This window comes from Rattus norvegicus, chromosome 2 (assembly GCF_021556685.1).
Source record: "Rattus norvegicus strain SHRSP/BbbUtx chromosome 2, alternate assembly SHRSP_T2T, whole genome shotgun sequence".
Classification (NCBI taxonomy): Eukaryota; Metazoa; Chordata; class Mammalia; order Rodentia; family Muridae; genus Rattus; species Rattus norvegicus.
In genome coordinates, this window is record NC_141535.1 from 185919438 (window position 1) to 185935396 (window position 15959).

Consider the following 15959-nt stretch of genomic DNA (forward strand, 5'->3'; position numbering starts at 1 on the left):
GATCTCTGATGGACAGATGGATAGGAGCCACAGACAGAGTTAAAAACGAAAACAAAAAGACAATGATAACAACAACAACAAACAGGGAAACTTCTAGCCTATTTTTCATCCTCTGACCAGAGGCAAAGGCCTGGCAACTTGAAACAAAAGACTGGCAGACTTCTCCCCCACTAGCTACTCACACACACTCCCCATGCTGCTCAAGTAAGCTTGAGGCCTGACCTTGACTTTATCTAAAACTCCGGGCTTATCAGCATCTAGCCAAGGGTGCCGGGTCTCACCACGTAGCCAAGGACAACCTGAACTTCTGATCCTCCTACCTGTACCTCCAGAATCCAGTTTTATTTCTTTGTCTAAACTGAGCAGCCCTAAACAGGGAAAGGGGATCCCCGTCAAATTCTACCCCACAAACGACTCCAGTGAGCGGCTGCCTTGCTGGTGTGCCACACGTGTGTGCACAAGCATTCAGGATGTGTGCTCGTGGGGTGTGTGTGTGTGTGTGTGTGTGTGTGTGTGTGTGTGTGTGTGAGCTCCCTTCCCTTTAATAAAAGTTTTAATTAAGAAAACCCCTTTAATCTTTTTATATAAATATAAATATATATATACAGATATATAATTTGAATTTTTTGAAACTTTACCTGTGCTGTCAACTTTGGAAAAAAGTATCCCCGTTTACTGTGTTGAGTTGGCACTGTACAGAAATTAACAGCCATATTGGTCTAGAAATGTTGAACTTAAGTTTTTTCCATTTGTACAGGGGTAACACACTGTATTAAATATGTAAGGTCTTATATACGTGGGTTTGATTACAAAAACTAATAAAGTATTCTATAAATTTAAAAAAAAAAGAAAAGAAAACCCCTTTAATAAAAGTGGTTTTCATTCATTGCTTCTGCTGCTGTGTCTGGGATCCTCCTTGAGCCACCATGTGGTTGCTGGGATTTGAACTCAAAACCTCTGGAAGAGCAGTCAGTGCTCTTAACCACTGAGCCATCTCTTCAGCTACCTCTTAATTCTTTAACTGACAGAAAAACAACTTGATCCAGACTCCTCAACAATAACTAATTCACAAAAGTACAATCAGAAAGAAAGACGGTCCCTTGCATATTAGAGCAAAGGTAATACTTTGCTTTATAACCTATGTACAGCCCCTGATATGACAAGCTATTAAATTAGATCATTCAGAAATATCAAGCTTGCTTTCTGGTACCAAATGGCATCAGATGTGAGTGGTTTTGGTTGGTTTTGTGTTTTTTTTTTTGTTTTGTTTTGTTTTGTTTTTTGTTTTTGTTTTGCTGTTGTTTTTTTATTTGTTTGCTATTGCTGATTTTAGGGTTTTTTTTTTACTTATTTTATTTATTTTTTTGTTGTTTTTATTAATTAAAATAAATGGCTTGGTGCTGAAGAGATGGCTCAGCAGTTAAATTCCCAGCACCCGCATGGCAACTTACAACTATCTGTAACCTCAGACCCAGGGGATCTGACACCCTCACACAGACCGACGTGCAGGCAAGACACCAAGGTGCATAAAAATAATAAATTATTTTAAAATAAATGACTGGGTAAAAGCACTCATCACACAAGCATGAAGGCTTGAGTTCGAATCCCCAGACATAGAAATGGAAAGCCAGACATAGTAGTGAGAGTCTGCACTTCCCACTTCCTACACTAAGAGAGTCTCCAGAATATCTGCTGTGCAGCAAAGCTCATGCCTTCTGACCTTCACATGGGCATGATGGTGTGCACATGCCACACACACGCATGCACACATCCAACGTACGGACACACTACAGAAATAAATCATCAGTCTGGGGACAAGGGTCAGTAGGTCAAATGCTTGGTGTAGTGAGTTCATGCTTCCACCTAAGAGACTGGCATGACAAGGCTTGTCTGTAACCCCAGTGGTGCAGGGATGGGAGTTATCCTGGAGGGGGCGCTGCTGGCTAGCTCTAGTGGGGGTGGCTGTCTGGGAAGATCAGGTGGAAAGTGATAGGAAATGACACCAGAAAGCAACCTCTGGCCTTCTACACACGCAGATGAGCCCGCCTGTGCACCCACATGCATGTACATGGTTGCATTAAATGTATTATTTGAGCAAAGGGGTCCTGTAAGACTCCAGAGGCTTTATAAATAGTCCGTGTGCTATTTAATTGTCTCAGACTTTCTGAAAACTGACTATGAGTGTTTGGGATGAACACTGGTGTACCACAAGGAAGAAAGACAAGACCGCAGGGAACCCAAACTTCAGACTGTGCTTTGGAAGTGATCTTTTGTTAACTGAAGTTTCTAGGAAAAAGCCCCACCCATGCTAGCCATCTACAAAGCTAGCTGGCTGTGAAGAACTAGAACGTTAGGTGGGAGCCAAAATCTTCTTGGACTCTTGGCCTGTTAGTCATTCATTGCCTGTGACCTAACACGTGGTAGTTTGAATATAACTGGTCCAGGGAGTGGCATTATTTCGGGATGTGGCCTTATTGGAGAGTGTGGCCTTGTTAGAGTGGGCGAGCCATCCTACTCCCTCCTCCTAACTGCCTGGAAGCCAGTCTTCTCCTAGCAGCCTTCAGATGAAGAAGTAGAACAGCTCCTCCTGCACCATGCCTGCCTGGATGCTGCCACGCTCCCGCCTTGATGATAACGGACCAAACCTCTGAACTTGTAAGCCAGCCCCAATTAAATGTTGTCTGTCACATACGTGTTGCCTTGGTCAGGTTATCTGTTCACAGCAATAAAACTCTAAGACAGAACATCTCTGTGACTAATACATAAATTCTTTAGAAAGGTGGTGGCTGTTCCTGGCTGTCAACGTGACTATTATCTGGAATGAACTATGATCCAGAATTGGAGGGCTCACCTGTGATCCAGATCTTGAGGCTGGGAGATTCAAGTTTCTGACCTGGATCTTGGCATGGAGATCTGAGGCATAGCGGCCATGAAAAGAATAAGCCCAGGCAAGGTAGAGCATGCCTTTAATCCCAGGAGACAGAGGCAAGACCTCTGAGTTCAAGGTCAGCCTGGAACAAAGCAGGTCCCAGATCCAGGCGTGGTGGTCCACACGGTCATCTGAGCCACACCTTCTGCCGGAGGCCTACATAAGGACGTTGGAAGAAGGAAGACTCACTCTTCTTCACCTGCTTGCACTGACTTGCCAGCACATCTGTTGGAACCTACGTCCACAGCAGACAGCTGAAACAACTAGCCTCATGGGACTGAGCAATGCCTAGATTCTTGGACTTCACAGCTGCCGATTGTTGAGTAAGTTGGACTACAGACTGTCAGGTCATCACAATAAATTCCCTTAATATATAGAGACATTCCATACGTTCTGTAACTCTAGAGAACCTAATACAAAAGGTACAGAGACTTGGTTCCCACCAACCCAAAGGCTACTACTGTCATCACACAGCATCTGATACCTACAGCAGAGATCACTTCACTGTGATCTGCCTGCCTCTTCTTCCAACTGTCGCCGCACTGAATCATGGGGATTTGGAGTATCCTAACATTGTATTCACAGCCCTGCTCACTCAGATTGACCCCATGATAGGCTACCGCTTATCCCTTTGAGACAAGAGCTGCGGCTCCCCCCCCCCCCGGGGGAGGGGGGCTGAGGACTGAACCCAGGACCTTGCACTTCCTGGGCAAGCGCTCTACCACTGAGCCAAATCCCCAACCCCGAGCTGCGTCTTCGTAAGGCTGTTTTTATTAAGATTTATTCTTATCCATGTGTCTATGTGTACATACCTGTGCTTGTCAGAACCCCTGGAGCCAGAGCTGCAGGCGGTCATTGTTAAGAGCTGCCAACATGGGGCTGGGGGTTTAGCTCAGTGGTAGAGCGCTTACCTAGGAAGCGCAAGGCCCTGGGTTCGGTCCCCAGCTCCGAAAAAAAGAACCAAAAAAAAGAAAGAAAGAAAGAAAGAGCTGCCAACATAGGCGGTGAGAACGGAATTCAGGTCCTCTGGAGAAGCAGCACTAATGGGAATGGCCCCAAGGCTCATATGTCTGAGTGTTTGGATTGTTTATGAAGGACTGGGAGGTGTGCTCTTGTCACCCGGGACAGGCTTTCAGGTTTCAAAAGCCCAGGCTAGGCCCAGTCTGTCTCCCTCCCCCCAACCCTGCCTCCATTCGTCTGTAAGATATAGGCTGTCAGTTACTGCTACAGTGCCAAGCCTGCCTGCCAGGACAGTCACGGCCTCACCCTCTGACACTGTAAGCGAGCCCCCGGTTAAATGCTTTCTTTTGTTAAGTTGCCAAAATATCCTTGGTATCTGCTAATGGTTCTTATCAAGTGAGACTCAGGCTATCACACCCACTCTGAGGACTAGGATCTCTAGCATGGCTCACCCTAGAGTCCCAGGGATGTGAAGCACCAAGACCTTCAGGAGGTCTTTACCAGTGACAGTAAGTGGAGACATGATCTATTCCTTGTTTCTAGGATTCGGTCTTCCTAGTGTGATCACAGGGCATTTGTGGCACACATATATGAGCAGTGTCTTCTAAACTTTTGGCCAGTGTTCTAGCCCCATTCTAGTCTCCGTCTCACAGATGGTACATGTAGGCTGGAGACCAACCCAGTGAGGGACTTGAGGGTCCTGATTGGTTGTCATAGTAGAGCTAAAATAGAGCTTGTAATGGAGCTAAAAGCCTTCGTACCATAGCTCTGCTAAGGCACCACATGCAGGCTGCCTGGAAAGGCCCCTGGAGTGGGGTAGGTCTCCGGACCTGAGGGAGGTTAGCCGGATGGATCACTGCTTGAAACCTCACTCTTTAGCTGCTGCCACTATGTCCTTTGAGGGATGTGGGCGGCAAACCTGGGGAGGGAGCATGAAGAGAGACAGTGGGAAGGAAGACACTAATCCAGGTGCCTCACGGTGACCACCGGTCAGTCCAGCTTTAGCCTAGGCTAAGGCGCTGTCTGTATCAGCATCTGTCCCCTAACACACAGGCTGTCCCCTGGAAGGCCTTTCCCTGAAACCATCCACCCTGTGAGGGGAGGCACAGCTCTCCATTCTGGGCAGGAATCTCACCCCTGCTCTAGTTCCGCATTTCTCAGCCTGGAGTCTTCCAAAGCTGGGTCCTGTCTGGAGCAGCTGGGTGGAGTGGGGGAGTTCCTGTGGGATTCACTTCCTACTGTTCCGGTTTCCCTGCTCAATAAGGTCAAACATTCGACAATCCCCTGCTGTGACTTGACTCCACATGTTCTAAGATCCCTTTGGTGTAGGGTCTCCTTTCGAATGTCTGAGTACCCAGCTTGTCTTAGCCGGAGTCAGTCTGAATATTTGCTTTATTTAAGAGTTGTGTGCCTTGGTCCCACAGTTTCAGGGTCAAGTTTGGGAAGTTTGTGCCACGGTACTGCCACAGAGAGGAAGTGGTTCAGGCTGCTAAGGTCCAGGGTCACCTGAGTTTTGAGGTCTTTCAGGAGCTTCTTTTGGGGTGGCCTATCTTACAGTGGCTGTTACTTCTTCATACACGTCATCGCTTCTAACTTGCTGAAAGGAAGTTGCTTTCTTCCCCTTCTCAGAAACCAAAGGGACTTCTAAATTGTATTTTTTCTCTCTCTGCAGCCTGTGTATTTTCACATAGAGAACTGTGTTCACCAAAAACATTATTCCCACTGACAGATAAAATAGGATGTGAAACCAGACAGGATCTGATGACTGGGGACCTGAAAGAGAGAAGAAATCCTTGAGACAGTGGAGCGATCCAGCCAAGTTCTGTTTGGAAGGAAAAGACAGATTGATGAAAGCTGTCTGTCCCAGAGAGTAAGTTCAAGGGACAGAAACTTCCAGCAGTTCCATATCAGCCCTCTAGGTGGAGCAGGATCCTTGGGAATGTCACACCTGAACTTGAGGGACCATTGCTATTTCTATGTCTTTAATGCTTGCTTGAAGCAAGTTTGAGGATTCTTTCCTGCCAGAGTCTTAGTTCTAGAAACTCATGACCCTCCACTCCAGTCAGATACAGGCAAGGGGACTATGTTGTCTTTGAGGACAAAATGTAAAGCTTTAATGTAAGTTCATCGAATCAAAAAGTGCACCCTTGACCTGGCTACTTTTATGTCAACTTGACATAAGCGAGAGTCATCTAAAAAGAGGGAACCTTAACTGAGAAAATGCCTCCATAAAACCCAGCTAGTTGGGGTTGGGGATTTAGCTCAGCGGTAGAGCACTTGCCTAGCAAGCGCAAGGCCCTGGGTTTGGTCCCCAGCTCCGAAAAAAAAAAGAAAAGGAAAAAAAAAAAAAACAGCTAGTTTCTAAATTAGTGATTTTAGGGAAGAGCCCAGCTCAATGTGGGTAGGGTGGGCTGGTGGCCCTGGGTTCTTTAAGAAATCGGGCTGAATGAGTCACGATGAGCAAGCCAGTAAACAACAGCCCTCCATGACCTTTGCGTCAGCTCCAGGTTCCTTCCCCGTCTGAGTTCCTGTCCTGACTTCCTTCTATGACGAATAGTGCTGTAGAGTGTAAGCCAAATAAACCCTTCCCTCCCCAACTTGCTTGTGGTCATGGTGTCTCATCACAGTAATGGACGCTAAGACAATCCTAATATCTTCTGTAGCGAGTGAGTGGGGGCAGCAAAGGGGAAGTGAGAGAGGGCTGCAGGGAGGAAGACAAAATGAAGGACGTAAACAGGAGGGAAAATGAGATAAAGGAAAGAAGAGGAATAAAGGAAAGGGTAGGGAAGGGGAGGAGAGGAAAGGAAAGGAATGAAATTCAGGGAAGGCTGTGGTTCTGAGGGAAGCTGAGGCCCTGCACATGAGGTGTTCCTCTTCCAGGCTGGACTACAAGCCCGAGTGAACCCCAGCCCCACAGCAGGAAAGGGGGCCCCCACTTCCCTCTCACTCACCAAATAGCTCCAACTTGGTGCTGCGCTTAAGGACACGGCCGTCCTCCGTGGCTACCTCGCACCAGTATGATCCATCATCTTCCCTTTCAGCCCTTGGTATGTGGTACTCGGAGGATGTGCTCCTGTCCTCCAGGATCTTACTGCCCACATAGAAGGAGAAGTAAAGCCGTAAGCCAGGACTCTGCAGGAACAATCTTGTCTCACAGTTCAGGATGACCAGACTCCCCTCCGGGAAGGGAGATGACAAGGACACTCTCAGCACTGGTGTGGCAAATAGCTCTAAAGAGAAAGTTGACAGGGGACAGGGTGTTCCATTCTGTGTACTGTTCTTTTCATGAGACTCCCCTTTATCCTCAGGAGAATGGGTTTCCCCTATTGCCAGAAGAGAGGCATAATTTCTAAAAGCCTGACTGTGGCCTCCAGCTAAGGGGCTTCTCATTTACACAAGCACACCTCGGATATCGGAGCCATGAGTCCCACATCAGCATCCACCCAGAGTCAACACTAAGACCCGCTCGCCAGCTAGGTCATTCGATCCTTGTGCTATTCAAAAGAGAAGCTGGAACAATTTCTTCCCCCCAGAAATGAACTTTTTTTTTTCCGGAGCTGGGGACCGAACCCAGGGCCTTACGCTTGCTAGGCAAGCGCTTTACCACTGAGCTAAATCCCCAACCCCTAGAAATGAACTATTTTTAGGACAGGAACACCTTGCTGGGGAGCCTGAACACAAAGAAGGTAAGCTGTGGAAAGAACTGGAACGAAGACCCTGTGGAGCTTGAACAGAGAAAACTACTTTAAAGATGCTTAAAGAGAAGGGGACCCAGGGGGGCTACAGGGTCTCTGACACAGAAACACAAAACATAACTGGTTCCTAATGTCTTTCTGGCTTTTATTTCTATGGAAGTTTCGTGAGATTTAACTGGGTCTTTTAAAAAGATTTATTTATTTTATGTATATGAGTACACAGTCCCTGTCTTCAGACACACCAGAAGAGCGCATCTAGTCCCATTACAGATGGCTGTGAGCCACCATGTGGTTGCTGGGAATTGAACTCAGAAGAACAGTCAGTGCTCTTAACCACTAAGCCATCTCTCCAGCCCAAATGAATTTTTTAAAAAACTCTTGATTACTTTGAGTTTCTGGCTTTAGAGCTAAAATAAGTTGATAAAGGGGACAGTCACTATCCCCTGACTATGACACTATCAGGCCACTGTGGATGCTGAAAAGAGCAATGCTGAGACTTCACTTCTGGGCTAGCCCAGCCAGTTGTGGGACCAAGAAAGGCAGTCTGGTTCCCAGTTGAGCTAAGGCTAGAAACCCTGAAGACCCTGAAGGGATGGAAGAGTTTCATCTGTTCCAGGAACCAGGACCCTGTCACAAACCGCAGCCCCCCGCCCCCCAGATTTGTGGCCATCAGTCACATAAGGGCAATGCCCCAAGCCAGCCCTCCCACCCCCATGTAGAGGACATGACCCGTGGTCATGTAGGCTCAAGACAGATCTCCATTTTAATGAGGTACCTAGAGGCCTGGAGTCTTAGCCAATAAGCTTTCCTTCCCAGACACTCCTCCTTGCAAAAGGTATTTAATCTCAGGCCCAGCCTGAGAAGTGGGATACGGTTTTACTCATCCACTTTCCACCACGACAATAAATGCCTTAAAACCATGGACGGCCTCTTTTCATTAGGATCTGCCATGGGGAGCCATGGAGCATGAAGCCATGAAGCCTTTGCCTTCAGAGTCGCGGTCTATGCTCCTAGCCACGACCTCCACCAAGCCCAAATCCGCCGCCTGATCAAACCAAGGATCTCCTCGCAGGACCAGTCGGAGCTCCCCTCTTTTCCCTTGCCCCAGGCTAGATCCAGCCTGCGGACCCCCACTCCATTCTCAGCTCTTCAGTGGCCCCCAGCAGCGCCTGGATGCCCAAGAGCCCGAGAACCAGACGGCCGGTCCTTGTCGCAGGCCCAGCAACCCCTGAACCAGCTCCAGGCGTCCCGTGCCTCAGCGTGAGCTTTTCCACCCCAAAGCTTTGTCCCGGGACTTCCATACAACCCAACAGCTGCTAGGCGACAGCACCGGGTAAGCGCAGTCAACTCCGGCGTCCCACCTCCCAGAGCGGCCGTGGCGGAGCGGACGCAGGACCCACAACCCTACAGCCAGCGATCTTGGGTGGCCTTCCGGGAGGTTGTTTGCCTCGTAGGAGGACTCAGCTCCCTCCTTTGTAAGTTTAAGTGAGGACTGTAGATACTTTTGTAGTGGCTCTTCTGGTCCTTACAACTGTAACTCTTGCTATCTAGACTGGATACCTTTCACGGTGACAGACACTCCTGCAGACTTGAAGAGTTTTTTTCCCATGGCTGAGCAGTGATAGATGCCGCTGTGACTCAGGTTGGTTTTCAGAATGGTGACCTCTGAACCTTGAGAAAAGTCAAGGGATTCTCCATTTCGATAGAAAGCCACATTGTACACTTTCTTATTCTGCCACGGGTGACACCTCAAGGCCAGAGGCTCTCCTTCTGTGAGGACTCTGTGGGAGGTCTGGAGTAGCAGCCAATCTGAAAAGTGAGGGTCCACAGTGTTTGCATGCGACGGAGGAAATGTGAGGAAGCCAAATCCTGACCCTGAGGATTTTTATATCTTTTACTTGAAACATTCCAACCCCAATCTCCACTATGGCTCAGGCCTGTCTCGCTCTCAAAGCGCTCAGTGCTGGTGAAAGAAAATTGACTTTTGCCAGCAGCTGTGCGCGCTAGCGCCCCCTATCTTCTCAGTCACTGCCACACTCCTCCTAAACGCAATTTCTTGCAATTCCTGTCCCCAACCAAGAAACCACCCTGCACTGTTCAGACAGACACACGGATGTCTTTGCTTTATGTCTGAAACACAGTAGAAGATTTTGATTTATCTCCTTATGAAATTATCAAAACGCAAGTAAAAAATAGACACTGAAATTAACCGGACTCAAAGTCTCAATATCTCAATGAACTTTTATACAGTTGGAATAGCCATTCCAAATGGCAGCTGTGGGGATTGACACTTGAGTTGTATACTGGCACTACAGAATTTATTTATCTATTTTTTTTTTTTTGGTTCTTTTTTTCGGAGCTGGGGACCGAACCCAGGGCCTTGCGCTTCCTAGGTAAGCGCTCTACCACTGAGCTAAATCCCCAGCCCCCAGAATTTATTTGTATGCACCTATCCATCAACAAAAGTGAAAATTTCATGACAGACATAGAACAAGAAAAACAACATGCTTTCTGCCCTCTTTCATGTCATGTGTCCTTTACTTGTGTTCTGTCCTTCCTCGACAGAACCCTAATGTTTCTCATCTGTATGTTATACTGTACCCAAATGTACATTCATCTCCATATGTTTTTGGCTAGATTCTACATATATGGGAAAATGTGGGGGGTTTTAACCTTTAATAAGGGTATTTCATATCAAAAACACATGAGATACAGCTTTTAGCTGTACTATATGATCTAGACATAGCTTGCTAATTTCCTATTCAAAGATCAGCCCTCATTCTTACTGCCTCTGAGTAGGAAAGTGACATTCATTCTGAGTCACACGACTAGAACCTGGACCCACCAACCAGCTTCACTTTTTTGGTCCTGGGGTCTCTAAGAGGTTCTGTCTGTTACAGACTTAAAGGGTGGGGAAAAGCTGAATGCAACAAATAGATGGCAGCAGGGAAATTTGTGAACGCAGCAGAAAGCATCAGCTGGGGAAGAGGCATTATTACAGGTGAGGAAATGCACACATGGCAAGCACACAGAGAGAGGGCCTCTGCACACATGGCAAGCACACCCAGAGCCTGTGCACACACAGGGAGCTAAAATTCTCAGTCTCTTCTCAAAGGCTGCTTTTTGTTTGTTTTTTCAAGTCTTCGGTGAGTCAGTCTTCCTCTCCTAATTTACGATTGGCAGCTGATTGCCCCACAACTGTTATATAAGCATATACAGATCCCGTTGAATTTCTAGGCTGGTCATTCAGCAGAGGGCCCAACTGGTGGGAAAAAAAATGAATAAAGTCCTTCAGATTCTTTTTTTTAAACCTGTGAAGCTTTTGTCTCAGACCAGGAGGATAAGGAGTAAACCATCCATCTTGAAAGTCTAGATGGCTCCTCTGTCTGCCTACCAGGGACAGTCTAACTCCTAGTGTCTTATCCCAGACTGACTGAAACTCCCGAGTGTCAAAGCAACCACAGTGAAATCTCCCACTGTTGCCTAACCATGGCCAAACATTTTATAAATAGGATTGGGGAGGAGTGACCAGGAAACCTGGTGTATTAGATGACAATCAAGAACTTTCGTTCCCTGGCTGGGGGGAGGGGCTGGAAAACCTGACCCTGTAACATTGAAAAGGCCAGCAGCAGAGAAACTCCCAACACTTGAGAATGCCCCGAATATATAAAGAATTCCTGTGAGCTAATGGGGCACAGGGGAGAGGGGAGGCAATAGAAATCCTGTCCAAGGCGCTAGGGAGATGGCTCAGCAGTTTTGTTTGATCGCATTCTAGAGCATGGGGTTCTCAACCCATGGGTCGGGACCCCTTTGAGGATCAAAAGACTTTGGCAGGGGTTGCACACCAGATACCCTGCATATCAGATATTTATTTTACGATTCGTATCAGCAGCAAAATTACAGTTATGAAATAGAAATGAGAATAATCTTGTGGTTGATAATCACCACAGCATGAGGAACTGCATTAAAGAGTCAAAGCATTAAGAAGGTTGAGAACCACCATTCTCGAGGACCTCAGTTCAGTTCCGAGAACCCAGGCCTGGCAGCTCACAATCGCCAGTGACTTCAGATCCAACACCCTCTTCTGGCCGCCAAGGATATGTATGCACATGTGGCGTATAGATACATACACACACATAAGTAAAGTAAGAAACAAAATCTTTTTTATTGTTTTATTTTCTAAGACAGGGTTTTTCTGTGTAGCCCTGGGTGTCCTGGGGGGGGGGGGGAATTATATATATATATATATATATATATATTTTTTTTTTTTTTTTTTTTTCCTCACCCTGAACACCAAAATCTGCCTGCCTCTGCCTCCCTAGTGCTGGGATTAAAGATGTGCCTCACCACCACCGCCCAGGCACGAAAGACTCCTCGAGGACTTTGTAAAGGTTTTATAAAGACATGTAATAAACACATTAAAAGTGGTCAATACACAATCAGCAAAGAAATATAAATTTAAAACCACAACGTCATCCCAGTGTCCACAATCAGAATAACACAAGGAAAACTACAGACAAGAACTGCTGTGGGTGAAGTTAGAGAAGCCGGGGCAGAAATTTTGAACAGAGATAAAATACTAGAAGCTGAGATTTTTCTTGAGACCTTGTATCTCAAACTGATCCAGCTGTGTTGCTGCGGGCGAACAGGGCCTTGATGTAATGCTTTAACTACCCTGACTCCATTGACCTGGTAGGTTCTTAATGCTGATATGTTCACTCGGATTAAGTCTCACATACATGCTCAGAGAAAGAAAGAGGCAGAGACAGACAAACAGACAGACAGGACTCTAGCACCCACGCCAAGAAAGACCTTGAGTTCCCCACCCCTCCTGCCCCACACCATGCTTACCTCTGTAGATTTCTAACTGCACAGGGTCACTTGGCATTGAGAGACCTGTCTGACACTTGTATTCACCACTGTCCTTGAAACTGGCCTTGAGGATGCTATAGGTAGGTGTGGAGATCTGAATGGCTGTGCTGTTGATAAACCACTTTGTGGAACTGTCTCCCAGGTGAGGTCCCTCACACAACAAAGTGACATTTTCCTCCTGGAAAATGCTGAGCCATGGGGGCTGCAAGGTGACCACAGCCTTTGTGGCATTAACTGTAGAACAGAGAGACAGACAACAATGTGACCCCTGAGTGAGTTAAACTGGTGAAGTCTTACTGGGAGCAGAGGGGGAAATGCCTTAGTTTAAAAAGATTAGCAAGTTAAGAGCCCAGGCAGCCAGCGGGCCTTTAAATTCCCGGACTGCGGGAGCTTGTCTAGGTTATTTGATCTGGATTTGGTTGTCGGTGATGAAAGCACTCATGTTAATTAGTGGGTTTCAGACCACTAATTCAAACTGGGCTCAACTGGCCTCAAGCCAGTTTCCCTACACTCAGCTCTAGACTGTGGGGGAGGGGAGGCAGCAGGAAAGCACTTCTCCATTGGCAACAGAGGCTCAAGCCCTTGAAGCCTTCCTATCTCCTGAGGAGAAAAACCTGTCTCTGCTGTTTTATGAAAAGGACAGATTTGGGGCACTAAGAATCCAGTCCAGTAGGGCTGCTTCTGGTTTTCTAAACTTCTGTGCTTTTCTGATCTCACTAGGCCAGCGTTTCTCAGCCTGTGAGTTTCGAACCCCTTGTGTGTGTGTGGGGGGGGGGGGGGGGGGGGTCGTCAAATGACCTTCCACAGTGTCACCTAAGACCATCTGAATACACAGATATTTACATTACGATTCATAACAGTAGCAGAATTACAGTTATAAAGCAGCAATAAAAATAACTGTATGGGGTTGGGGATTTAGCTCAGTGGTAGAGCGCTTTCCTAGCAAGCGCAAGGCCCTGGGTTCGGTAGCCAGCTCCGGAAAAAAAAAAAAAAAGAAAGAAAAAAGAAAATAACTGTATGGTTGGGAGCCACCACTGCATGAGGAACTGTATTAAAGGGTCACAGCATTAGGAAGTTGAGAACCACTGCACTAGGCATTTCGTTGAGCAGCCAGAGTTTGCTCAGAAAACTTTGGACAAAAACCTTAAACACCGGCATTGCAGAAAACTCACTCTAAATGCAGACTGCAACTGAGAAATCCTCCTCTTGCCTGTCTTTCCCCTGTGCTCCTCCCTCCAGGCTGATGGAAGCCACCTTTTGAAAACAGGAAAGCAGCAGAGGGGGAAGGATAAGAGAGCGGTCACTCACCTACTTGCCCACCAACTGGAACTGCAAGAGACCAGAGACAGAGATCAGTTGGTGAAAGAAAATGGTGGCAACAAAATGCAGACTGGGAAGAGAGGTCCTGTCGCCTCCCAGGACCATCTGAACCCTTTCTGTCCCTGTTTTCCAAAGTCAAGCACCAGCAGAACGAATGGTTGTTCCTGATGCTCTCTTTATTCTGATGGAGGCTGCAGGCTCAGTGCCGCCAGAGGCTCCCTTCCCATCCTTTGGAAGTTAAGCACCAATAAGCTATCTGATCATTGATGAGCAGTCTTTAGAGTTCTAGGCTAACATGCCAGACGGTGACAGAAAGTGCTGACTCATCATGGCGAGAAGTCACATCCCCCAGCAAGCCTCCTTTAGCCAAACTTACCCCAAAGTAGCAGAGTCGTTAGAAGCCACATGTCACCTCCAAGCTGGTAAGAATCATGTAACGTGCAAGACATAAAAAGGTTCTACTTGGGGCTAGGGACCAAGTTTAGAAAAGAGGAAGGAAGTTGCCATTTCTGCCTACTTGCATTATGGCCGTGTTCCTTTTTCTGGGAAATACATCCTTAGTTTTTTTCCCCCTCTGTTGACAGGTCTCCTATAGTCCAGGTTATCCTCAAATTTGCTGTGTAGCCAAGGATGACCTTGACTCCAGATCCTCTTGCCTCTATCTCCCAAATGCTAGGATTACAGCCTTGTGTGGTTTACTGCAGCTCTGATACCCTGAAACTCATATATAGACCAGGCTGGCCTCTCACTCTGCCTCCCAAAGGGTAGGATGAAAAGGGTCCAGCACTGTTCCCAGCTTTACACCGCTGCTTCATAAAGCATGGTTTCTCGTTCTCAGCGCCCTCAGCCCATCTCTCTTTCAAATGCTGTGTTTAGTTTGCTTCTTTTGTTTTGAGTTGTGAATGCTCAGAACCCAATGGAAAATCCAAATCTAAACTTTTACTGGTACTTCTATTCTGGTTATTTTCTCCTACTGAAAGACCCCCTCCCAGAAAGGGAATTGTACAAGCCCAAGGCCCTCAACTATAGAAGTAAAAAGTAAGTTTTTAGATATGTGGGACAAGCTGACCCAACATTTAGACAAAATAGCCCAGAAAAGAAAACAAAATGCAGAAACTAGACTAAAATATGGGCATTGCTCCATGGGCCACCTGGCGGGGAAAAAGAAACAGTCCCTGACCCCCCCGGGAGACCCGACCACCATGTACTTTTTGCTAACTCATTGTTATGATTATAGCCAAAATAAGTAACATACACGTATGCCTCATTTACTCCACCAATCACATCCCTGTAACCATGCATCTGCTTCTGTAAGCCTGCTTCTGCTCCCCAAAATACTATAAAAAGCCCACCCTGGCTCTGCTAGGCGCGCCAGTCTTCCGAATTGACTGGGACGCCCACAGATACCTGTGTATCCTGATCAATAAAAATCCTCTTGCTGATTGCAGCCTGTGGACTCGGACTGGTCATTGGGCTTGAGGATCTCCCTCCTGAGGGAAGATTCTCTCTGAGAGTCTTACACTACTATTTCTATTTCTTAGGGAATAGTTATGGCAAAACTGCACTTTAGAAATTGATTCAAGGTTTAGATAGTTTTATCCTTTAAGTCCAGAGATTTCTTATGTCAGTCTGTATGAGAGTCACGGAAAAAGAGTGCCCCTAACATAAGCAAGTCTCGGGGCTGGGAATTTAGCTCAGTGGTAGAGCGCTTACCTAGGAAGCGCAAGGCCCTGGGTTCGGTCCCCAGCCCCGAAAAAAAGAACCAAAAAAAAAAAAAAACATAAGCAAGTCTCTGCTCCTCTGGGCACACAGAAAGAATCAGCCTTTCATTTTAGGAAAAAGTGAGGTCAATAATATATAAGCCATCTTCCAGAAAATTACTATGGATTTATAGCATTTAGGCTAACTCCAGAGAAATGCAACACTTAATATAAATATCATTACAAGAATATCCGTAGGGAAGGAGTTTCAAGGTTCAAATGAGAAATTTTGTGCCCTCAGTGTCACCCTTAGAGAGCTCTAAAGGTCTAACTCACAATTCTAGGGATTCTGTTAGCGGAGAAAAAGAAAGTAGACTGAGTTCAAAGATTGCTGTTGGCCCTGCCCTAGGCAGATACTCCCTCTGTAAACTTTGTATACTTTGTAAACTTCTTAAACACTCAAGGCTCCCAAATGGCCAGGCT

The 15959-nt window shown here is 46.6% G+C and overlaps 1 protein-coding gene and 1 long non-coding RNA gene across 4 annotated transcripts; one reads left to right on the forward strand and one right to left on the reverse strand.

Annotated features, from left to right (window-relative positions):
- Positions 1–2535: 2535 nt before the first annotated feature.
- On the forward strand, positions 2536–5585 carry LOC147996424 (uncharacterized). The gene is made up of 2 exons (XR_015676574.1): positions 2536–2655; positions 2776–5585. It is a non-coding gene; the product is annotated as an uncharacterized LOC147996424 (long non-coding RNA).
- On the reverse strand, positions 5264–14211 carry Fcgr1a (Fc gamma receptor 1A). 3 transcript variants are annotated; one of them, XR_015661373.1, is made up of 6 exons: positions 14153–14211; positions 13765–13785; positions 12436–12690; positions 9145–9393; positions 6841–6980; positions 5264–5662 (listed from the first exon to the last, which is right to left on the reverse strand). XR_015661373.1 is itself a non-coding variant. In NM_001100836.1 (6 exon segments), coding segments are annotated over 6 exon segments (1062 nt in total). In that variant the 5' UTR covers positions 14184–14198; the 3' UTR covers positions 5264–5435.
- Between the last annotated feature and the right edge of the window lie 1748 nt (positions 14212–15959).